General features: G+C 42.2%; 1 protein-coding gene across 1 annotated transcript; it reads left to right on the plus strand.

Moving 5' to 3' along the window:
• LOC106606595 (NLR family CARD domain-containing protein 3) lies at nucleotides 1-24,497 on the plus strand. The gene is made up of 11 exons (XM_045719956.2): nucleotides 1-109; nucleotides 6,294-6,407; nucleotides 6,520-6,633; nucleotides 6,743-6,844; nucleotides 10,937-10,967; nucleotides 11,480-11,708; nucleotides 11,962-13,741; nucleotides 13,832-14,002; nucleotides 17,247-17,420; nucleotides 21,334-21,380; nucleotides 21,523-24,497. The coding sequence occupies exons 1-11, from the start codon at nucleotides 84-86 to the stop codon at nucleotides 22,086-22,088; spliced, it is 3,354 nt and encodes a 1,117-aa protein (XP_045575912.1). The 5' UTR covers nucleotides 1-83; the 3' UTR covers nucleotides 22,089-24,497.
• The last annotated feature ends 743 nt before the right edge of the window (nucleotides 24,498-25,240 follow it).

Consider the following 25,240-nt stretch of genomic DNA (forward strand, 5'->3'; position numbering starts at 1 on the left):
GGCAAATATTGACGGCCCTCCTGCTCCTGTCTGCATACCTGTGACTGGCTATGATAATGTCAACTTCTAAACTGTAATACTTCATGGAAGAACATAGTCATTTGTTCAAGTAAGTGTGTAAATTTTTTTTCTTCAGGGAGTCAATTATTTGGCATATTTTGATGACTGTAGGCTTACTTAATCCAGTTTTACTGTCTACTACGTCGACAAATCCATATGGACCTTTGCCAGATAGGGCCTTCTCAAATAGTAGTACCCCTGCTGTATGGTATCATAGACCAGCCTTTTTCAAACAGTGTTATGAGTACTACCATGGTCAGCAAGCCAGCTTATGGAAATAATGTATTTCTGTTTTTTATTTTGAATAAATTTGCCAACATTTCTAAAAACCTGTTTGTGCTTTGTCATTATGGGGTAATGTGTGTAGATTGATTTATTCCATTTTAGAATGAGGCTGTAACGTAACAAAATGTGGAAAAAGTCAAGGGGTCTCAATACTTTTCGAATGCACTGTATCATACTAACTTTGAGCGTCTCAGATTTACATTGCATATGTTATGTCTAGTCTATGAGACACACTGCAAAGTTTGGATTGTGTATGTAGCTGTCATTTTTAGACAGGCTATTCTAGAAATGTATTTGACTCAATATGTTGACCATTTAAACAATGCATTCTCACCTCTGTGTCTGGAGCCACACACACACACACACACACACACACACACACACACACACACACACACACACACACACACACACACACACACACACACACACACACACACACACACAGTCAAGAGTCTAGCATGCTAAACCAGTTTAACCACTTTAGTCTCTATGGTAACCGTGGAGCACCTAGGTATAGTATGCTGCCCTGCTGTCTTTCTGTCACAGAAATAAAACTATGGGTGGGTCCATACAGTACATAATACAGTACAGGCCCTGGTCAAAAGTAGTGTAGTATGTAGGGAAAATGGTGCCATTTAGGACAGAGACATTATTTCTCACTTGCTGCCTAGTATATTAATGCCACTCATCTATTTATAGGCCCCAACTTGATCATACTCAGGTCACACCTATGCTAGTTGGTTTATTAAGTTAGAAAACCTAGCCTAGCCAGAGAGGAAGACGAGAGGGTCACACAAAAACATCCTGTGTATTAGATAGTTCACGGTACTAGATGGGTGTACCTAATAAACTGTAGATTGTATTTTCAACCAGTAACTATGGTGAAATAATGCAGATACATTTTTTTACACTTTGGCAGTGTTAGTTTAATCAGCTCTTGTACAAAATTATATAAAACGCAGGGAAAACAGAATTTGGACTGCAATGGGCCTTTAATCTAACAGGCAACATTCTGAAATACACTATGTATACAAAAGTATGTGGACACCCCTTTAAATTAGTTGATTCGGCTATTTTAGCCACACCCGTTGCTGACAAGTGTAAAAAATCGAGCACACAGCAATGCAATCTCCATAGACTAACATTGGCAGTAGAATGGCCTTACTGAAGAGCTCAGTGACCACCTTTCCAACAAGTCAGTTTGTCAAATTTCTGCCCTGCTAGAGCTGCCGCGGTCAACTGTAAGTGCTGCTAATGTGAAGTGGAAACGTCTAGGAGCAACAACAGCTCAGCCGCGAAGTGGTAGGCCACACAAGCTCACAGAACAGGACCGCCGAGTGCTGAAGCGCGTAGCGCATAAAAATCGTCTGTCCTCGGGTTGCAACACTTGCTACCGAGTTCCAAACTGCCTCTGGAAGCAACGTCAGCACAATAACTGTTACTCGGGAGGTTAATGAAATGGGTTTCCATGGCCGAGCAGCCGCACACAAGCCAAATACCCAATTAGTTGCGTTATGTGTGCCGCCAATGGACTCTGGAGCATTGGAAATGCGTTTTCTAGAGTGATGAATCATGCTTCACCATCTGGCAGTCCGACGAATGAATCTGGGTTTGGCAGATGCCAGGAGAACGCTACCTGCCCAAATGCATAGTGCCAACTGTAAAGTTTAGTGGAAGAGGAATAATGGTCTGGGGCTGTTTTTCATGATTCGGGCTAGGCCCCTTAGTTCCAGTGAAGGGAAATCTTAATGCTACAGCATACAATGACATTCTAGACGATTCTGTGCTTCCAACTTTGTGGCATCAGTTTGGGAAAGGCCGTTTCCTGTTTCAGTATGACAATGCCCCTCAAAGCGAGGTCCGTACAGAAATGGTTTTTCGAGATCAGTGTGGAAGAACTTGACTGGCCTGCACAGAGCCCTGACCTCAACTCCATCTAACACCTTTGGGATGAATTGGAACGCAGATTGCGGGCCTAATCGCCCAACATCAGTGCCCGACCTCACTAATGCTTGTGTGGCTGAATGGAAGCAAGTCCCTGCAGCAATGTTGCAACATCTAGTGGAAAGCCTTCCCAGAAGAGTGGAGGCTGTTGTAGTAGCAAAGGGGGAGACCAAATCCATATTAAAGCCCATGATTTTGGAATGAGCTATTCCACGAGCAGGTGTTCACATACTTTTGGTCATGTACACTGTAGTGTATATAATCAACCAGCATGGTCTCAAAGCTGGCTAGTCAGAGCATCCCTCCTCCGATTGGTTATTATGCCGTTTGATCTGCGTTTTTTTTATTTTTTTTATTCAGTTCTTCTTTTGACCTATGTGAGGTGCATTGCAACGAAGAGGCAGAATTTAACGCACATCTACCGGTTACCGCTGGATTTCTCAACATGGTACCAGCGGGAGATTACACTGAGCGCAGAACTAAAATAACCAGAGCTCAGAACTATAATAATCATGGCTGCAAAGAAAAGAACAGGGGAATAAACTACCAGACCAGTTGATCTGACGTTGTTATGGTGTCAAGCCGGTTTAATACTAAACAGCGGAAATGGCATGGGAAATGGTAATTGTCTGCGTTCATTACTCCCAAACAGGAACAATGATATCGAAAAAGATTTATCGAAGAATCTGATATGACATCTGAAACAAAAGTATTTGACTGGAAATGTAGCCTGTCAATTATGAGGATTTATTAACACGTTTAATTGCTGACAATTACTTAGCCAAATTACGCCTACATCGAGGCTACTCTTCTGTGAAAATATAGTTAGGGAAGACCAACTTTTTATTAATAATTACGACATTGTAAATGAAAGTGATATGGATTGCAGCAACGTGTTGATACAGTGCCTTTGGAAAGTATTCAGACCCCTTGATTTTTCCAGATTTTGTTACATTACAGCCTTATTCTAAAATGTATTCATATTTTTTCCACCCTCAATCAACACACAATTTCCAATAATGATAAACCAAAAACAAGTTTGTAGACATTTTTGCTAATTTATTAAAAGTAAAAACTGAAATATGACATTTACATGAGTATTCAGACCCTTTACTCAGTACTTTGCCAAAGAGTTTAATCATGGTTTCATCAGTCCAGAGAGTCTTGTTTCTCATGGTCTGAGTTTTTATGTGCCTTTTGGCAACTCCAAGCGGGCTGTCATATGTCTTTCACTGAGGAGTGGCTTCCGTCTGGTCACTCTACCTTAAAGGTCTGATTGGTGGAGTGCTGCAGAGATGGTTGTCCTTCTGGAAGGTTCTCCCATCTCCACAGAGGAACTCTGGAGCACTGTCAGAGTGACCATCGGGTTCTGGTCACCTCCCTGACCAAGGCCCTTCTCCCCCGATTGCTCATTTTGGCCGGGCGGCCAGCTCTAGGAAGTGTCTTGGTGGTTCCTAACTTTCTTCCATTTAAGAATGATGGAGGCCACTGTGTTCTTGGGGACCTTCAATGCTGCAGAATTTTTTTGGTACCCCTCCCCTGATCTGTGCCTCGACACAATCCTGTCTCGGAGCTCTACGGACAGTTCCTTCGACCTCATGGCTTGGTTTTTGCTCTGACATGCACTGTGGAACCTTATATAGACAGGTGTGTGCCTTTCCAAATCATGTCCAATCAATTGAATTTACCGCAGGTGGACTCCAAGTTGTAGAATCGTCTCAAGGATGATCAATGGAAATAGGATGCACCTAAGCTACATTTTTAGTCTCATAGCAAAGGGTCTGAATACTTATTCAAGTAAGATATTTCTGTTTTTATTTTTTATAGAATAGCAATTTTATAGATTAGCATGTCTAAAAACATGTTTTCACTTTGTCATTATGGGGTATTGTGTGTTGATTAATTAGGATTTAAAAAAAAAAATCTGTTTTAAAATAAGGCTATAACCTAACAAAATGTGGTCTCATAGCAAAGGGTCTGAAAACTTATGTTTAAGGTATTATTTTTTATTAATTATTTTTATTTTTTATAAACTTGTTTTCGCTTTGTCATTATGGGGTATTGTGCGTAGATTGCTGAGCTTTTAAAATGTATATTTTTTTTTTTGAATAATGTAAAAAATTGTGGGGAAGGGGTCTGAATATTTTCCCAATGCACTGTATACAATTTAAATATAATTATAAATCAAAGCACTTTGCATCTGTGTATTTGGTTAAGATAACGACTTCCAAATAATACGAAATTACTCTCTCTTTCCACTTCTTTCCAATTCAAACATTATTAAAGAAACGATGTACAATATGCCACATTAGGCCAACTGGCATAATTTCTGTAGCCCTGTAAGAAAATATAAAGGATAACTTTTTAGCGTTTTCAAATTGTTCTACAAATAAATAATCCCCTCTATTAAAACATTGGCAGTGGTGTAAAGTACTTAAGTAAAAATACTACTTAAGTGTTTTTTGTGGGTATCTGTACTTTATTATTTATATTTCTGACAACTTTCACTTTTACTTCACTACATTCCTAAAGACAATGATGTACATTTTACTCCATACGTTTTCCCTGACATCCAAAAGTACTCGTCACATTTTGAATGGTTAGCAGGACAGAAATGTTTTCTAATTCACACACTTATCAAGAGAACATCCCTGGTCATTCCTACTGCCTCTAATCTGGCGGACTCACTAAACACATGCTTCGTTTATAGTGTTGGAGCGTGCCCCTGGCTATCCATAAATAAATAAAAACAAGAAAATGGTGCTGTCTGGTTTGCTTTATATAATGAATTAGAAAATATTTTATACTTTTACTTTTGATACTTAAGTATATTTGATCAATTACGTTTACTTTTGATACTTAAGTATATTTTAAACCAAATACATTTAGACTTTTACTCAAGTAGTATTTTACTGGGTGACTTTCACTTTTACTTGAGTCATTTTCTATTAAGGTTTCTTTACTTTTACTCAAGTATGGCAATTGCGTACTTTTTCCACCACTACACGTTGGAAATATTACTCATCACTACCAGTCTAACCACAATAAATGTATTACAATACAATAGAATTTGATAAAAAATACAACACAATCACGATTTAGTTTCAAATGTGTAGCCTATATTGCCGTAGTAGATTTGCCGTGATCAATGAAATACTATTGTTTCAGTTGTACAGAATGATTGCCAAGTAGATAAATCGCCCTTAGTCTCCTCAAATAGCAGGATTACATTGTTCCGATGATAATACCACCACGTTGGCAGCAATCAGGACTAAGAGTAAACCACAACATCCGCTTTAGGGAGAGGAACATTGGTGGCCTATAATGGTTAACGATAATCTATTTGCCATCGTTGGTTGCAGTTGGCCCACTATGTTTTCTCTTTTGGAATATGTTAAACTGTCTGCATTCACACAGGCAGCCCAATTTGGATAATTTTTTACATTTGTCTTTTGACTTATCACATCAGATATTTTCATCCAGATCTTTTCCAGAGCTAATCTGACTGGTCAAAATAAAACATATTCTAGTTAGGCTGCCTGTCTAAACGCAGCCACTGAGACTTAGGCCAGGATTCAAACCTACTGTATCTCACATTGTAGTGCGTTAGACATTTTAAAGGTAATTTCCGATTGAGGCAACAAATGCAGCTTTTACTGTTAATGCAATCTCTGCAAGCGCAGGAACATTGCCTTTAAAACGAACATCATTGACAGTGCCATCGGATTGAATCCCGGGCCGGCCTCAGTGATACGAGCAGCAGTGTGAAACAAAAATATTGAAGAGTAAACCCGACACAAGGCCTACTTGTGAACACCCACAGAGAGCATCTGCACTTGCACAGGAGTTCTCTTCGCTCTGCTCAACATGATAGCTGCGTGACAACAATAGCGAAGGAGATTGGCATCTCAGTTCGTGCTCTTTTTTGTTGTGGAAATCTGTCAAATGCTGCTTTTAAAATTATACCTTTTAAATGCTATTTTCCTATGGTTTTCTTGTAGGGTCCATCAAGCGAGACCAGACTCGCCCGTGTCAAGCTCTTGGTCAATCAAGAGTGATAAGTCAATGAATCACATTATGAACTTCAATGATGCTGCTGTCAATACCGATGAGAAGTAAGGAACTTATTGGTGGTAATCTTATTGGCAACATTATGTAATGTATCATCAATTTAATCAGATACACATAGCCTGTAAGTTGAGTCCTTTCATGTTGGGTTATTTACAGGGTTCAGCAAGAGAGACCAGACTCGCCCGTGCCTAGCTGTATGTCACTGAAGAGTGATACTTCAATGCATAAAATAATCAATTTCAAAGATGGCGCTGTCAAAACAGATGAGAAGTGAAGACTTTGCTTGTTATATTATCATAGGCAACATTTTGGAAATGTTTCATCACTGTATAGTAAGAGCCCTTTATAAGCTGACCAGTCCATATTTGGTTATTTACAGGGTCCAAGACTCACCTATGACTAGTTGTATGGTCCTGGAGAGTGATACTTCAATGGATATTACAACATATTCCATGAAGGGGGCACATTTAACTGATCAAAAGTAAGTTTATCTTATTTTATAATCTTAATACGCGATGAAAGGGACTGGCCATTGGTTTGCAATGTTCATAGCAATAATACATGCTGGAGTATTGTGGCAAAGGGAGGGAATGTCACCAGTAACTTTCAACATTTTTGAAACTTTCAAAGATTTAAGGTAATTTTCATAACATACAGTACCAGTCAAAAGTTTGGACACACATACTCATTCAATGGTTTTTCTTTATTTTTACTATTTTCTTCTACGTTGTAGAATAATAGTGAAGACATCAAAACTATGAAATAGCAAATATGGATTTTATAAAAATGTTTTATTTCACCTTTATTTAACCAGGTAGGCTAGTTGAGAACAAGTTTTCATTTGCAACAAAACATTTACAGCAAATCATGTAGTAACCAAAAATGTGTAAAACAAATCAAAATATATTTTATATTCTTCAATGTAGCCACCCTTTGCCTTGATGACAGCTTTGAAATCTTGGCATTCTCTCAACCAGCTTCACTTGGAATGCTTTTCCAACAGTCTTGAAGGAGATCCAACATTTGCTGAGCACTTGTAGGCTGCATTTCCTTCACTCTGCGGTCCAACTCATCCCAAAACATCTCAATTGGGTTGAGGTCAGGTGATTGTCGAGGCCAGGTCATCTGATGCAGCATTACATCACTCTCCTTCTTGGTCAAATAGCTCTTACACATCCTAGAGGTGTGTTGTGTCATTGTCCTGTTGAAAAAGGAATTATAGTCCCACTAAGCGCAAACCAGATGGGATGGAGTATTGCTGCAGAATGCTGTGGTAGCCATGCTGGTTAAGTGTGCCTTGAATTCTAAATAAATCACGGACAGTGTCACCAGCAAAGCACCCACACACCATCACACTTCCTCCTCCATGCTTCACAATGGGAACCACACATGCAGAGATCATCCGTTCACCTACTCTGCGTCTCACAAAGACACAGCGATTGGAAACAAAAATCGCAAATTGGGACTCATCAGACCAAAGACAAATTCCACTGGTCAAATGTCCATTGCTTGTGTTTCCAGCTCTGAGACAGGATTGTGTCGAGGCACAGATCTGGTGAAGGGTACCAAAACATTTCTGCAGTATTGAAGGTCCCCAAGAACACTGTGACCTCCATCATTCTTAAATGGAAGAAGTTTGGAACCACCAAGACTCTTCCTAGAGCTGGCCACCCGGCCAAACTGAGCAATCAGGGGAGAAGGGCCTTGGTCAGGGAGGTGACCAAGAACCCGATGGTTACTCTGACAGAGTTCCAGAGATCCTCTGTGGAGATGGCAGAACCTTCCAGAAGGACAACCATCTCTGCAGCACTCCACAAAAGAGTCCCTGTTCGGGGGCGATAGGTAGCCTAGTGGTTAGAGCGTTGGGCCAGTAACCGAAAGGTTGATGGATCAAATCCCTGAGCTGACAAGGTAAAAAGGTAAAAATCTGTCGTTCTGCCTCTGAGCAAGGCAGTTAACCTACTGTTCCCCGGGTGCCGTGGATGTCGATTATAGCAGCCCCCCCCCTGCACCTCTCTGATTCAGAGGGGTTGGGTTAAATGTGGAAGACACATTTCAGTTGAAGGCATTCAGTTGTACAACTGACTAGGTATCCCTATTTCCCAATCAGGCCTTTATGGTAGAGTAGCCAGACGGAAGCCACTCCTCAGTAAAAGGTACATGACGGCCCGCTTGGAGCGCACCAAAAGGCACCTAAACCAAGATTGAACTTTTTGGCCTGAATGTCTGGAGGAAACCTGGCACCATCCCTACGGTGAAGCATGGTGGTGGCAGCATCATGCTGTGGGGATGTTTTTCAGTGGCAGGGACTGGGAGACTAGTCAGGGTCGAGGGAAAGAGGACCGGACAAAGTACAGAGAGATCCTTGGTGAAACCTTGCTCCAGACCGCTCAGGACCTCAGACTGGGGGTGAAGATTCACCTTTCAACAGGAGAACGACCCTAAGCACACAGCCAAGACAACGCAGGAGTAGCTTCGGGACAAGTCTCTGAATGTCCTTGCGTGGCCCAGCCAGAGCCTGGACTTGAACCCGATCGAACATCTCTAGAGAGGTCTGAAAATAGCTGTGCAGCAATCAGCCCCTTGATTAGTCCCTATCCAATTAGTCCCTATCCAATCTGACAGAGCGTGTGAGGATCTGCAGAGAAGAATAGGAGAAACTCCCCAAATACAGGTGTGCCAAGCTTGTAGCGTCTTACCCAAGAAGACTCGAGGCTGTAATCACTGCCAAAGATGCTTCAACAAAGTACTGAGTAAAGGGTCTGAATACCTATGCAAATGTGATATTTCAGTTTTTTATTTGCTAAAATAAAAATAAAAACAGTATTTGCTTTGTCATTATGGGGTATTGTGTGTAGATTGATGAGGGGGAAAAACTATTGAATCAATTTTAGAATAAGGCTGTAATGTAACAAAATGTGGAAGAAGTTAAGGGGTCTGAATACTTTCCAAATGCACTGTATATTTTGATACGTTTTATTTATTTATTTATTTTACTACATTAATATGTCTTTACTGTAAATGTTTTGTGGCCGAACTGGTGGCAGTTGTGAAAAAAGTCAATATTTGGAAGAGTTGCAGAGGTAATTGCAAATGATGCCAATGTTGATTCAGATGCTGTTTCCATTCATTAGGCTTTTTTCTCTTGAACAATATGGTCTATCCACTAGAAACTGATGGACAATATGGAGACATACACTGAGTATACAAAACATTAAGGACACCTGCTCTTTCCATGACATGGACTGACCTGGTGTATCCAGGTGAAAGCTATGATACCTTATTGATGTCACTTGTTAAATCCACTTCAATCAGTTGTGGCGTACCGTGGACAAGCCACCAGGGGGAGACTCGTCGAAGCCTGGTGACAGACGGAGTCTACATCATGCTGGACGTGCCAGGTCTCAACGGGTCCTCTGGCCAGGATGAATTGGAGCTGATTAAGACTGTTGAGTAATCAAGGGGCTGATTGCTCACCAGCCGTACGGACCCATAAAGCTTCCAGGAGGGCAGCACACGGGAGGGTTGGAGATAGGACTTCTATCTGGTAGCAACCTCTCACTAACGTTCTGCTAGAACCCACCCCGCCCCCCCAAAACATTTTTTTAAGTGCTTTTGATAGTAGGTGCCAGGTGCACCAGTTTGTGTCAAGAACTGCAACACTGCTGGGTTTTTCACGCTCAACAGTTTCCCGTGTGTATCAAGAATGGTCCGCACTCTTAGAAAAAGAGTTTCGAAAGGTTTTTTTGGGCTGTCCCCATAGGAAAACCCTTTTTGGTTCCAGGAAGAACCATTTTGGGTTCCATGTAGAATCCTCTGTGGAAAGGGTTCTACATGGAACTCATAACGGTTCTACTTGGAATCAAAGTGGTTCTAATTGGAACCAAAAAGGGTTCTTCAAAGGGTTATCCTATGGGGATAGCTAAATAACCCTTTTAGGTTCTCAATGGCACATTTCTTTCTAAGAGTGCACCACCCAAAGGACATCCAGCCAACACAACTGTGGGAAGCATTGGAGTCAATATGGTCTAGCATCCCTGTGGAATCCTTTCAACACCTTGTAGAGTCCATGCCCTGACGAGTTGAGGTGTTCTGAGGTGAAACAGGGGATACAACTCAATATTAGGAAGGTGTTCCTAATGTTTGGTATACTCAGTGTAAATGAAGATGAAGAAAATATATTTTATATGAATACATTTTTTTAAAAGTTATTCAAGTATAAATGACTTATAAATGTATTATTTCACTATTTATATATTCTCATCCCATTCCTTTACTAGATTGTGTGTATAAGGTTTTGTTGTCGAATTTTAAAACATATAAATTAATAGAATCATAGATTGCCAAGAATTACCCTAATTAATTACCAAAATTACAGTAACTTTCGAAATTACCGGTTAATTTTGCAACCCTACACTGGAGACAAAAAAAACAGAAAGCTTAAATTTACTTAATCTTTTCCCCCAATTGTTATTCACAATGTCCTGTGATCACATTCAGTACTTTATTTTTGTATTGCCTATTGAATTAAAAACACTGAATGGAATTAATCAGAAATGTGTTTTACTCACAGGGACACAATTGACCTGTCTCCCATTCTCCAGGTATGTACTGTAGTGTTTTTAAAATTTTTTTATAGTGGGTCTGCCCACCAGACATTCACTTTTAACTCTAGCTTGCTTATTTTGTCTACTGTACCCTGTCATGGAAATTCTAACCAATAAGGAGAGTCATTTCTTCAAACAATCAGACTGTAGGTGATTTGTTGAGAGCCCAATGATTCTGAGGAATCATGGGTCTTTTATATTTATATATATATATATATATATATATATATATATATAGAGAGAGAGAGAGAGAGAGAGAGAGAGAGAGAGAGAGAGAGAGAGAGAGAGAGAGAGAGAGAGAGAGTAGAACATGAAATGTCTTACTATTGTTAAGCATATAATTGTTAACTATTAATATTAAACAAATCAGGTAAATACGTAATTTTTCTCTCACAACCCCTCTCATCTGCCTGTCTACTTCACTTCCTCTATTAAATAATAAGATGCTTACTACCCACTGAAAGATTCCTGTGGTTTTATCATAGTATTGATGATTATGCTGTTTTCAGAGGCTTGAAGACAGTGTTCTCAAGTTCTGGTTGGATGAGATGAAGACTTTCAAAAGGGATCTAAGTCAGGAGTATCCACACCAATTTGATAGTAATCTGGAAAATAGTAATGTCTTGAATGATGTTACGATGATGCTACAGAAATGTGCCAGAGAAGGAGCTTTAAAGATCACACTGCACTCTCTATGGATTTCCAACCAGGAATCGCTTGCTCACACAGTGGAGGAAAGTAAGTTGTTAAAGCGATCATCATATCAGTAGAAATGTGGAAGACAGTACAGATGTTTCAGCCAAGAGGGTCCAGGTGGTTAGTGGAACTAAGAAAACATTTCCTTTCATGGCTGTGTTGTAGTTTATATTGACCTGGTCTGAGTTGTTCCGTGACTTAATGCCCACTCTACACTGTCATTTGCTGAGCCCCTGTTCTATCACTGACATTTCTGAATGACATGAACACTCTGTGAATGTTGTTTTCTTCTCAGGCGAAGTCTTAAGGACATGTCAAGAAAAGCTCAAATCGAGTCTCAGGAATAAGTCTGAATATGTGTTTGAGGGTCTCCCAAAGCAAGGTTATCCAACACTTCTAAATGATATCTACACAGATATGTACATCACTGAGGGTGGTAGAGGAGAGGTTGAAGATGAACATGAGGTAGGACAGATTGAGAATGTATCCAAGAGAGCAGCAACACAAGAGACTGTGATCAAAAGTAATGACATTTTCAACCCATTACCTGGACAAGAGGGAACTATCCGGTCTGTGCTCACAAAGGGAGTCGCTGGAATTGGAAAAACTGTCTCTGTGCAAAAGATCATATTGGACTGGGCTGAAGGAAAGGCAAATCAGGACATTTGTTTCATACTTGCTCTTCCATTTCGTGTGTTGAATCTGATCAAACACGAAGATTACAGCTTGATTCAGATTATTCACAATTTCTTCCCAGAGATGCAAGAGTTAAAAAGTATTGACAGTGATCAGAACAAAGTTTTGTTAATCTTCGATGGTCTGGATGAGTGTCAACTTCCTCTAGACTTCCAGAACAATGAAACATGTTGTGATGCCCATAAGTCAACTTCAGTGGATGTGCTGCTGACAAACCTCATCAAGGGAAATCTGCTTCCCTCTGCTCTCCTCTGGATAACCACACGACCTGCAGCTGCCAATCGCATCCCACCTGAATGCTTTTACAGGGTGACAGAGGTGAGAGGGTTCAATGACCAACAGAAGGAAGAATACTTCACCAAGAAAATCCTTGATAAGAGTCTGGCTAGCAGAATTACCACACACGTGAAGTCATCAAGGAGCCTCTACATCTTGTGCCACATACCAGTTATCTGTTGGATTGTAGCCACTGTTCTACAGGGACTACTGGTAGAAGCATGTAGCAACGAAATTCCCTGCACTTTGACACAGATGTACTCTAATTTAGTGGCCCTTCAACTACAAATGAAGAGCAAGAGGTCCCAAAGCACTAACCAGTCCAAGTCAGAGGATGACATCATTCAGAAACTGGGGGAGTTAGCTTTCCAACAGCTGGAGACTGGAAATCTTGTATTCTACGAAGAGGACCTGAAAGAGATCGACATTGATGTCAGTGAAGCATCAGAGTATTCTAGTTGGTTTACGGAGATCTTTAAGGAAGAATTTGTTCTGCACCAAAAGAGGATATTCTGCTTTGTGCATCTGAGTGTTCAAGAGTTCCTGGCTGCTTTGTTTGTGTTTCTGACGTTTCAAAGAAGTGGCAAAAATCTACTGGACAAATCACTACTTGCGAGGTTGTCATTGAAAGGACGATCTTTAATCAACCTGTACAAGAGTGCAGTGGACCGAGCATTACAGAGTCAGAATGGACACCTGGACCTTTTCCTTCGCTTCCTTCTGGGCCTCTCACTGGAGTCAAATCAGGCTGCCTTAAAGGGCTTGACACAAACACAGGCAGGAAGCAGCACAGAGGACATTCAGAGAACAGTGCAGTACATTAAGAAGAAGATCAAAGAGTATCCCTCTCCACAGAGGTGCATCAATCTTTTCCACTGTCTGAATGAACTTAATGACAACACCCTAGTGCAGGAGATCCATAGTTACCTGAGCTTAGGTTCCCTACAAGTAAGGAACCTTACACCTACACAGTGGTCGGCTCTGGCCTTTGTGTTGCTGACTTCACAGGAGGACCTGGATGTGTTTGAACTGAAGAAGTATGTCCAATCTGATGGAGGGCTTTTGAGGCTGCTGCCAGTGGTGAAGTTATCAAGAATGGCAAGGTTAGTACCAGTCTCAGCACTTTGATAATGCATTTTTTTGCTAAATAAACTCAAGTCATAACTGAGATACTATGCCGCTCACATCTACAGATTGGATGGTTGCAATCTTACTGACAAATGCTGTGAGGCCTTGGCCTCGATCATAGGCGCAAGCTCTAGTCTAGTAGAGCTGGACCTAAGCGACAACAACCTGCAGGATTCAGGAGTGAAGCTCCTCTCCAAAGGATTGGGGAATCCACACTGTAAGCTGGAGATACTTCGGTGAGTACTGTGCATGTACAGTCAGGTCAATAATTATTGTCACCCTTGATAAAGATGAGCAAAAAATACTCCATAAAATACATATTGCCATGAGGTTGTGTTTGGTTGTAAACGCAACCAAATATCAACATTTTGAAGGAGATCTGCTTGGATAGTTCCATCTGTGCCACTGACTTAGTCTGACTTTTTTTATTCTAGTTTGTCTACAAATTAGTAATTGATATGCTGGATTTACGTCTCCATCTCAACCAAAAATCTAAGTTAAAGAATAGGACTAAATCAAACTTTTTTTTATAATGTATTTAAAGTTTGAGTTGATTTATTCCTATTCTTTAACTTCGATTTTTGGTTGAGATGAAGACGTGAATCAAAAATATTGTAAATATTATTAATTTGTAGACAAACTAGAATTAAAGCCAGACTTAGTCAGTGGCAGAGATGGAACTATCCAAGCAGAATATACATATCCTTCAAATGTTGATATTTGGTTGCGTTGACAACTTTTCAAATACACTAAATACCCTACTAACTTGTCGACAACTGAAGTTAACAATGATATGTTGGGTTCACGTCTCTAACTCAAACAAAAATACAAGTTAAAGAATGGTATTCAGCCAGTGGCTCAGATGTAACTTTCCAAGCAAATCAAATCAAATGTTATTGGTCACATACACATGGTTAGCAGATGTTAATGCGAGTGTAGTGAAATATCTTGTGCTTCTAGTTCCGACAGTGCAATAATATCTAACAAGTAATCTAACAATTCCCCAACAACTACCTAATACACACAAATCGAAAGGGGTGAATGACAATATGTACATATAAATATATGGATGAGCGATGGCCAAGCTACATAGGTAAGGTGCAATAGATGGTATAAAATACAGTATATACATCTGATATGAGCAATGTAAGATATGTAAACATTATTAAAGTGGCATTATTTAGAGTGCATTGTATAAAGTGACAAATGATCCATTTATTAAAGTGGCCAGTGATTGGGTCTTAATGTAGGCAGCAGCCTCTCTGAGTCAGTGATTGCTGTTTAGCAGTCTGATGGCCTTAAGATAGAAGCTGTTTTTCAGTCTCTCAGTCCCAGTAGATACATCTCCTTTAAATGTTGATATTTGGTTGCATTGTCAACTAAACACAATTCAATATTACTTTTGTAATACAGTAAATAGCTTAAAGTTATCTTACAAACTAATATAACATTCAACCTTAAAATGAGTAACACATCCATAGCCACATTGAGGTTACTGGAACTATAAATGTCTTCTTATGTAATCAAATAAAGCGTGTATGTCCAAGATAGCCTGCATAGGTCGTCTTAGGTCTGTGGAGATCTTAACAATTGTTGTAGTAATTTGCACAGAATCTCAAATGGCATTGATCACTTGCACCAACTAGCCTACTTTTAATGTAATCTCAACTGCAATCCAGGTCATTTGGTTCAAATCAAATTTTATTGGTCACATACACATGGTTAGCAGATGTTAATGTGAGTGTAGTGAAATGCTTGTGCTTCTAGTTCTGACAGTGCAGTAATATCTAACAAGTAATCTAACAATTCCCCAACAACTACCTAATACACACAAATCGAAAGGGGTGAATGAGAATATGTACATGTAAGTATATGGATGAGCGATGGCCGAGCGACACAGGCAAGGTGCAATAGATGGTATAAAATACAGTGTATATACATGTGATATGAGTAAAGTAAGATATGTAAACAATATTAAAGTGGCATTATTTAAAGTGGCATTGTTTAAAGTGACTCGTGATCCATTTATTAAAGTGGCCAGTGATTGGGTCTCAATGTAGGCAGCAGCCTCTCTGAGTTAGTGATTGCTGTTTAGCAGTCTGATAGCCTTGAGATAGAAGCTGTTTCTCAATCTCTCGGTCCCAGCTTTGATGCACCTGTACTGACCTCGCCTTCTGGATGATAGCAGTGTGAACTGGCAGTGGCTCGGGTGGTTGTTGTCTTTGATGATCTTTTTGGCCTTCCTCTGACATCAGGTGCGGTAGGTGTCATGGAGAGCAGGTAGTTTGCCCCCGGTGATGTGTTGTGCAGACCGCACCACCATCTGGAGAGCCTTGCGGTTGAGGGCGGTGCAGTTGCTGTACCAGACGGTGATACAGCCCAACAGGATGCTCTCGATTGTGTGTTTGTCAGGGTTTTGGGTGGCAAGCCAAATTTCTTCAGCCACACTGTGTGGGTAGACCATTTCAGTTTGTCTGTGATGTGTACACCCAGGAACTTAAAACGTTCCACCTTCTCCACTGCTGTCCCTTCGATGTGGATAGGGGGGCTGCTCCCTCTGCTGTTTCCTGAAGTCCACGATCATCTCCTTTCTTTTGTTGACATTGAGTGAGAGGTTGTTTTCCTGACACCACACTCCGAATGCCCTCACCTCCTCCCTGTAGGCTGTCTCGTCATTGTTGGTGATCAAGCCCACTATTGTTGTGCTGTCTGCAGACTTGATGATTGAGTTGGAGGTGTGCATGGCCACGCAGTCATGGGTGAACAGGGAGTACAGGAGAGGACTGAGCACACATCCTTTCAGGCCCCAGTGTTGAGGGTCAGCGAAGTGGAGATGTTGTTTCCGACCTTCATCACCTGGGGGCCTCCCGTCAAAGTCCAGGACCCAGTTGCACAGGGCAGGGTTGTTCTACTATTAGATGAAGCACAGTGATCTGTTGTGTAAATGAACAAAATATCTGGCATTGTATTCCCATTTGAACCTTTCTGTGCTTTTAAATGGTTGAAAACGCAGTGATAGATATTTGAGTGGCAACTAAACCAAAAATGAGACATTGTTTTTCCATTGGAATTTGGTTGTGCTTTTAGATGTTTGAAAGCATAGTGATAACACATTGGAAATTCAACTTTTGGCTGACTTTTTGAGTGGGTGAATAAAGGTTGACATGTCATTGATCAACGTCTCTACCAAATATTACCCAAATTTCCATGATGAAATGACATGGTGTGTCTAGTGGGAAAGGCCCATTTCGGCAGTGCAAGTGGCGAGATTGCAGGCCGAGGTTTCACTAATCCCCACTGCTACAAATATTCACTATATTGCATTGACATTTTTGCCAAGGTTCAGGGACAAATTAGTAAGCGATTGTGAAAGGTGCTTTAGCATGTGAAATAAAAAAGGTTGCTTGTTTTTGCTCTTCAGTGAAAATGTCTGGCCCTCAACCACCCTCCAACCTTCATCCTCCCTCCATTTTTCTACAGGCTCTCACTATGTGGAATTACAGACGAGGGCTGTGTTTCTCTAGCCATGGCTTTGAGTTCAAACTCAACACACCTTAAAGAGTTGGATCTGAGCTTCAACTATCCAGAGGAATCAGGGGTAGAGCAGCTTTCTGCTGTACTGGAGGATCCACACTGTAAACTAGAGGCACTGAGGTGAGTTATGCCTCATCTGCATTCATCTTTTAGGGAATATACAGTTTGCGCAAAAATAATATTGGAGTAATCACTAAACATGTTGAGCACAAATAAGTGACATCAGGAAGCAGGTGCAGTTAGTGAGTTTAATAATAATGATTCAAGAGAAGCGTCTGACATAGAAACATAAACAATAGTACATGATGACTGATAACAAAAGAGTGCTATTTAAAGGGTAGGTAATCAAGGGAGTAATCAAGTCCAGGTGTGACTGACAAGACGCAGGTGTGTGTAATGATAGTTGCCAGGTGTGCGTAAAGATGGGTTGCCAGGACCGGTGGTTAGTAGACCCCCTGATGCGCGGCTCCAGCCGCAGGACGATACTGGCCAGTGAGGAGCGGGCCCGTCCGGAATACAAAGATGGAAATCTCGGATGATGTTGGGATCTAGAATGTCATCCACTGGAACCCAACACCGCTCCTCTGGATCGTACCCCCCAGTCCACTAGATACTGGAGCCGACCCCCACGACGTCGGGAGTCCAGGAGTGATCTGACGGCATAGGCAACTCCCCTCGATGTACAAGGGAGGCGGAGGGGTGTCATGGGGGATGGCATCAGCCAGGGGACCGGGAACCACCGGCCTGAGGAGGGAAATGTGAAAAGATGGTGAGATCCGGTAGTTAGTGGGGAGTTGTAATCTGTAAGTTACCTCGTTGACCCTCCGGAGGACCTTGAACAGCCCCAGGCGAGCGGGAGGTTCCTGGTGGAGAGCCAGACGCGATCACCAGGATGGAGTAAGGGAGCCTTACTGCGGTGGCGATCTGTCTGCTCTTTCTGATGGCAGATGGTGCGCTGGAGTCTCACGTGGGCATCGTTCCATACCTCTTCTGCGCAGATAAACCACTCATCCACCGCAAGAGCTTCGATCTGGCTCAAGAGTCCATGGAGCCAGGGCTGGCTGATAACCCAGAACACACTGGAAGGGAGTCAGCCCGGTGGAGGAGTGTCGCAATTAATTCTGGGCGTATTCAGCCCAAGGAAGGAATTAGGCCCACTCCCCCTGCCGGTCCTGGCAGTGGCTCCTCAGAAAACTCCCCAGCTCCTGGTTCATCCTCTCCACCTTCCCGTTAGACTGAGGCCGGTACCCGGAAGTGAGGCTGACCGTGACCCACAGCTTCTCCATGAAAGCCTTCCATACATGTGATGTGAATTGAAGGCCACAATCGGAGACGATAACTTCCACGAAGTCATAGTACCGGAAGACCTGCTTCAGCGACCTGGAGAGCGGTAGGGAGACCAGAGAGAGGGATGAAACTGCATGATTTAGAGAATCTGTCCACTATGACCAACATGGTTGTAAAACCATCGGAAGATGGGAGATCAGTGACAAAATCAATGGACAGATGAGACCAGGGATACTGAGACACGGGAAGGGGAAGGAGTTTACCTGCTGGAGTGTTCGGGGGGGATTTGGATTGGGCACATACGGAACAGAAGTTGACATAACGAGTGACATCCTGTGCCAGTACTTTCCAGAGATGGACTGAATGGTACTTGGATGTCCAGCAACAACAGCTGTGTGCGTCCAGGTCAATAGCCGATCCCTTATCCCCATGGGAACGTAGGTGCACTCAGGAGGACAGGTGGCATGTGCGAGTTCCCTCTCCAGGGCCTGGCGAATGTCCACATCTACGTCCCAGAGCACGGGGGCTACGACTCGAGGGGGCGAGATTATGGGTGCACTCAAAACAGGAACTTCTCCCGAATAATAGAGACAGGACAGGGCATCGGCTTTGATGTTTTTTTTTTACCTGGGCGATATGTCAGCGTGAAATCGAATCTGGTGAAGAAAAGGGCCCATCTGACTTGGCGTGGGTTAAGTCACCTTACTGTCTGTATGTACTCCAGGTTCCGATGGTCGGTAAGAATGAGAAATGGGTCCTGGGTGCCCTCCAGCCAGTGTCTCCACACCTCTAATGCCAGCTCCCGATCAGCAACATCGTAGTTCCTCTCTGCAGGAGACAGCTTTTTTGAGTAATATGCAAATGGATACAATTTCTGTGGATTACCTTGACGTTGGGACAGGACAGCCCCAACACCTACTTCTGAAGCGTCCACCCCCACCACAAAGGGCAGCGTAGGATCTGGATGTTTAAGCAACAGGGCGGAGGTGAAACGACCCTTCAGTAGGCTGAAGGCTTCGTCAGCTATAGAATTCCATCCCAACTTCCGGGGACCACCCTTGAGGAGAGAAGTGAAAAAGGCGATCCAGCTAAAGTTCTTTAATTAATCGTCTGCAGGAGTTGACAAATCCCCCAAAACGTTGTAACCCCTTTATGGTGGTTGGGACTGGCCATGGCCTGACAGCAGCCACCTTCCTCTCATCCATCATGACTCCTTGCTGGCCGATCTGGTAACCCAAAAAGGAGACCTCCTCTTGATGGAATTGACGTACAGGTGGTTGGCCAGGAAACATTCCAGGACTACTCAGACGTGAGCGATGTGCTCCTCCAAGGTAGCCGAGTCGACCAGGATGTCATCGATATAGATGACCACCTGGCATCCAAGCATGTCACGGAACACCTCGTTGACGAATGCCTGGAACACTGACGGAGCATTGGCTAATCCAAAAGGCATCACCAAGTACTCGTAGTGACCAGACATCGTGCTGAAGGCAGTCTTCCATTCATCCCCCCACGGATGAAATTGTAGGCACTCTGCAGGTCCAACTTGGTGAAAAACCGGGCCCCGCAGAGTTGTTCAATCGTGGCCGGCACCAACGGAAGAGGTGATGTAATTCAGATTTCTGTAATCGATGCAGGGAGCAATCCTCTGTCCTTCTTGGCCACGAAGAAGAAGCAGGGGAGGTGGATGTGCGAATGAAACCCTGCTGGAGAGCCTCCTGGATGTACTCCTCCATCGCCTTGGTTTCAGCCACCGACAGAGGGTAGATGCGGCTGCACAGAGCCTGCAAACAGGTCGATGGCACAGTTCCATGGGCGATGAGGAGGGAGACAGGTGGTGCGGGTCTTGGGAAAAAACTCTGGGATGTTGGCCTGAAGGGCAACCACAGGACTCTCAACCAATGTGGAACCACAGGGAAAGGGTAAGCAGGTCTTCCAGCATTTGGGTACCCAGTTATTAGATGTAAATGAGGGCATCCAAGGATAGGTTGTCGTCTCGGGTACGCCGACTCCGTCTGGACCTCTTTGCGCAATCCTCTTCTGAATAGGATGCGGAGTGCTGGCTCATTCCATCCGCTGGATGCTGCTACTGTCTGAAAGATGAATGAGTACTCTGTCGTGGTCTGGCCATCCTGCCCATCCTGCTGTAGTTGGAGCAGGCGCTCACCCCCCTCTCTGCCCTCCGGTGGACAGTCGAAGACTCCCCTGAACAGAGCCATGAACCGCTCATAGGAACCCAGCTCTTCCTCTCCTCTCTCCCAGACGGCCGTGGCCCACTCCAACGCCCGTCCAGTCAGCAGAGAAATGACCGTGGCAACCTTGGACCTCTCGGTGGTGGGGGCTCTCATCTGATGAGCGAAATAGAGGGAGCACTGGAGTAGGAAGCCATGGCATTTCAACCCAGCTCTGTGCGTAATGATGGTTGCCAGGTGTGCGTAAAGATGGGTTGGCAGGACCGGTGGTAAGCAGACCGGTGATGTTGAGCGCCAGAGTGGGGACAAAACCATACATTAAGTTAGTACTCTCTCGAAACGTATGGTATTTAAAAACACGTTCATGTATATAGAGCAGTGATCATAATTCAGTTGTTTGACTGTTGAATTCTAAACACATTTCAAAATGTGATAAAGTGAATTGTTACAATAAAAGTGCTCTGGCTCAGAAATTGCAGTAATACTAATGTTAACCACACATTTGCCACAAAACTGTAAAATATATGCTCACAGTTCTGGTTTTCAACTTTCAGTATTGACCGTCTTGGATCAAGCAGGGAAAAATGGAGGCTCTTGAAATGTAAGCTATGTTGTATTGTTTTATCTGTGGTGGTTTTAAATCTGTGAATCAAGGCTCTACAAGCCAGCAAACTTTCTCTGCCTCCGAATCTGTAAACAGATTGAAACTCCAGTCCTTCCTAACCCCTCTCTTTCATTTACAGATGCATGCCAGCTTACACTAGATTCAAACACAGCAAACAAAATGCTGCGAATAAGTGAAGATGGAAGAAACGTTGCAAAAACAAGGGAGGTGCAGCTATACGCCGATCACCCTGACAGATTCAGCCTGGCAAATGTACAAGTGCTGTGTAGAGAGAGTCTTTCTGATCGCTGCTACTGGGAAGTTGAATTTGGTTGTAAAACTACTAAGATTGCAGCAACGTATAGAGGGATACCCAAGATGGAGGATGGGTACAAAAGTTGGCTAGGCTGGAATGAAATGTCATGGAGTTGGTACTGCACAGATGATGGAGGTTTCTCAGCAAGACATAATAGAAAAAGGACTCCAGTTTGTGCCCCTCCCACAGATTCTAACCGGGTAGGAGTGTATTTGGACTGGCCTGCTGGCACTCTGACTCTGTATAGTGTCACCTTTGACATGGTGACTCTCCTGCACACATTTTACACCACTTTCACTGAGCCCATCTACCCTGCATTTTCTGTAGTTGACACACTTTGCCTCTGTCCCATAGAATCTACCAATGAGACACATGAATATGCCCAATAAGGAGCCAGTTAGGATATTTTCACATATAATTTGGTACCCTGATCTGGATCCCTATTGGGCATTCATAAGAGCTGGAAATAACTTTTTCAGGATGGACTTCACAGGAAGCACTTTATATATGTTATTATGCTTGTTTGTATTGGTCAAGAAGAAACATTTAATGTACAGTATATGGGGAAAAATGGGTATTGTTTTGTATTTTATACTTTGTCAATGTAGATTTGATATATGAACATTTATATTTATAGATGTTATACTCTGTCAATGTTAATTTAAATATATATTCATATGGACAGTTATTAGATTGGAAGTGGATGTATTTGATCCACAACAATAGTTTAAATCATTATGTGACGGTAGAAAGCAAAGCTCTTTTGATATGCAGAAGGAAATAGTAGTCTAGATTGTTTACATTATCTGATTTTCAATTAAGACGTTCTTTTTAACCTACATTTATGAAGCATTAAGAGCTTGCAATCATACTTAATAGATTCACATCTGTAACAGTTAGCTGCAAAATTAACATAAGCAACAACAGTTTCCGTAGCCAAGCACAAACCAAGTGCAACATTGCATCATTATAGTGGTCCTGTATGACTCAGTTCGTAAAGGCATGCAATGCCAGGTATATGGGTTTGATTCCCGGGCCACCCGTATGTAAAATGAATGCACCCATGATTGTAAGGTGCTTTGGATAAAAGCATCTGCAAAATGACATGTATTACAGTAATAGTGAAGACATCAAAACTATGAAATAACACATATGGAATCATGTAGTAACCAAAAAAGTGTTAAACAAATTAAAATGTTATATTTGAGATTCTTCAAAGTAGCCACCCTTTGCCTTGATGACAGCTTTGCACACTCTTCGCATTCTCTCAACCAGCTTCATGAGGTAGTCACCTGGAATGCACTTCAATTAACAGGTGTGCCTTGTTAAAAGTTAATTTGTGGAATTTCTTTCCTTAATGCGTTTGAGCCAATCAGTTGTGTTGTGACAAGGTAGGGGTGTTATACAGAAGATAGCCCTATTTGGTAAAAGACCAAGTCTGTATTATGGGAAGAACAGCTCAAATAAGCAAAGAGAAATTACTTTAAGACATGAAGGTCAGTCAATCTGGAAAATGTCAAGAACTTTGAAGTGCTATGATGAAACTGGCTCTCATGAGGACCGCCACAGGAAAGGAAGACCAAGAGTTACCTCTGCTGCAGAGGATAAGTTCATTAGAGTTACCAGCCGCAGAAATTGCAGCCCAAATAAATGCTTCACAGAGTCCAAGTAACAGACACATCTCAACATCAACTATTTTTTATTTATTTATCGTTTATTTAACAAGGCAAGTCAGTTAAGAACAAATTATTATTTACAATGACGGCCTACTCCGGCCAAACCCTGACCTGGACAATGCTGGGCCAATTGTGTGCCGCCCTATGGGACTCCCAATCATGGCCGGTTGTGATACAGCCTGGAATCAAACCAGGGTCTGTAGTGACACCTCTAGCACTGAGATACAGTGCCTTAGACCGCTGCGCTGCTCGGGAGCCCCAAAGCATGTTGACAGTGGTGGGATGGGGACTGTTCAGAGGAGACTGCGTGAATCACGCTTTCATGGTCGAATTGCTGCAAACAAACCACTACTAAAGGACACCAATAATAAGAAGAGACTTGCTTGGCCAAGAAACACAATCAATGGACATTAGACCGGTGGAAATCTGTCTTTTGGTCTGATGAGACCAAATTTGAGATTTTTGTTTCCAGCCGCTGTGTCTTTGTGAGACGCAGAGTGGGTGAACGGATGATCTCCACATGTGTAGTTCCCACCGTGAAGCATGGAGGAGGAGGTGTGATGGTATGGGGGTGCTTTGCTGGTGACACTGTGAGTGATTTATTTAGAATTCAAGGCACACTTAACCAGCATGTCTACCACAGCATTCTGCAGCAATACGCCATCCCATCTGGTTTGCGCTTAGTGGGCCTATCATTTATTTTTCAACAGGACAATGACACAACACACCTCCAGGCTGCATACGGGCTATTTGACCAAGAAGGAGAGTGATGGAGTGCTGCATCAGATGACCTGGCCTCCACAATCACCCGACCTCAACCCAATTGAGATGGTTTGTGATGCGTTGGACCGCAGAGTGAAGGAAAAGCAGCCAACAAGTGCTCAGCATATGTGGGAACATTCCAGGTGAAGCTGGTTGAGAGAATGCCAAGAGTGTGCAAAGCTGTCATCAAGGCAAAGGGTGGCTACTTTGAAGAATCTCAAATATAAAATATATTTTGTTTTGTTTAACACTTTTTTTGGTTACTACATGATGCCATATGTGTTATTTCATAGTTTCAATGTCTTCGCTATTATTTTACAATGTTGAAAATAAAAATAAAGAAAAACCCTTGAATGAGAAGATGTATCCAAACTTTTGACTGGTACTGTATGTAAATAAGTTATTTCAGTTTTTTTCAATATACTTGATGATGACTAAAACCAAATGGAAACTGTGTAGAGATGATAATGGACCTATATTTATTTATACAGTTTCTTGACTGACCAGCTCACTAATATTCACTGTGCACAGTCAATGGACCTACTGTACATTCATGTAGTTTCTTGAACGTTCAGCTCACTAATAATCACTAGACAGTTGAGGAGCATGGAAAATTAAAAAAATGATGTATATTTGTATTCGTATTTGTATTTATGGATCCACTCTTCCTGGGGTCCAGTAAATTAAAGGCAGTTATATACAATTGAGAAAAAATAAGAAACCTGCACACTACCCTTGTTAGTATCACTGCTCTTGTTTATATCACTGCTCTTGCTAGTATCACATTTTGACGGAAAGGAAATATAACCAATTTTCAGCGTGGCCCTACAGACCTCGTTTTAGACCAGGGCAAAATGAGTTCGACTCCCCTGGGGAATAGCGACTATGGGGATTGATTTGAAATAAAACACTTGTGCTGGACACTTCTGTGTTTAAGATGTATTCTAGGGTTCTTTTCATATACCTACTGTGTGTGGTGGTGATATGAGTGGGCTTTTCAGTACGAAATGATCAGGTACATATCTAATACTCATAAATCATCTGATATAGGACTGCAATTATTTTCTTCATAAACCCCACCCCAAATCTGTACCTCAAACAGA

Source organism: Salmo salar, chromosome 06 (assembly GCF_965601325.2).
Source record: "Salmo salar chromosome 06, fSalSal1, whole genome shotgun sequence".
In the NCBI taxonomy this organism is placed as follows: Eukaryota; Metazoa; Chordata; class Actinopteri; order Salmoniformes; family Salmonidae; genus Salmo; species Salmo salar.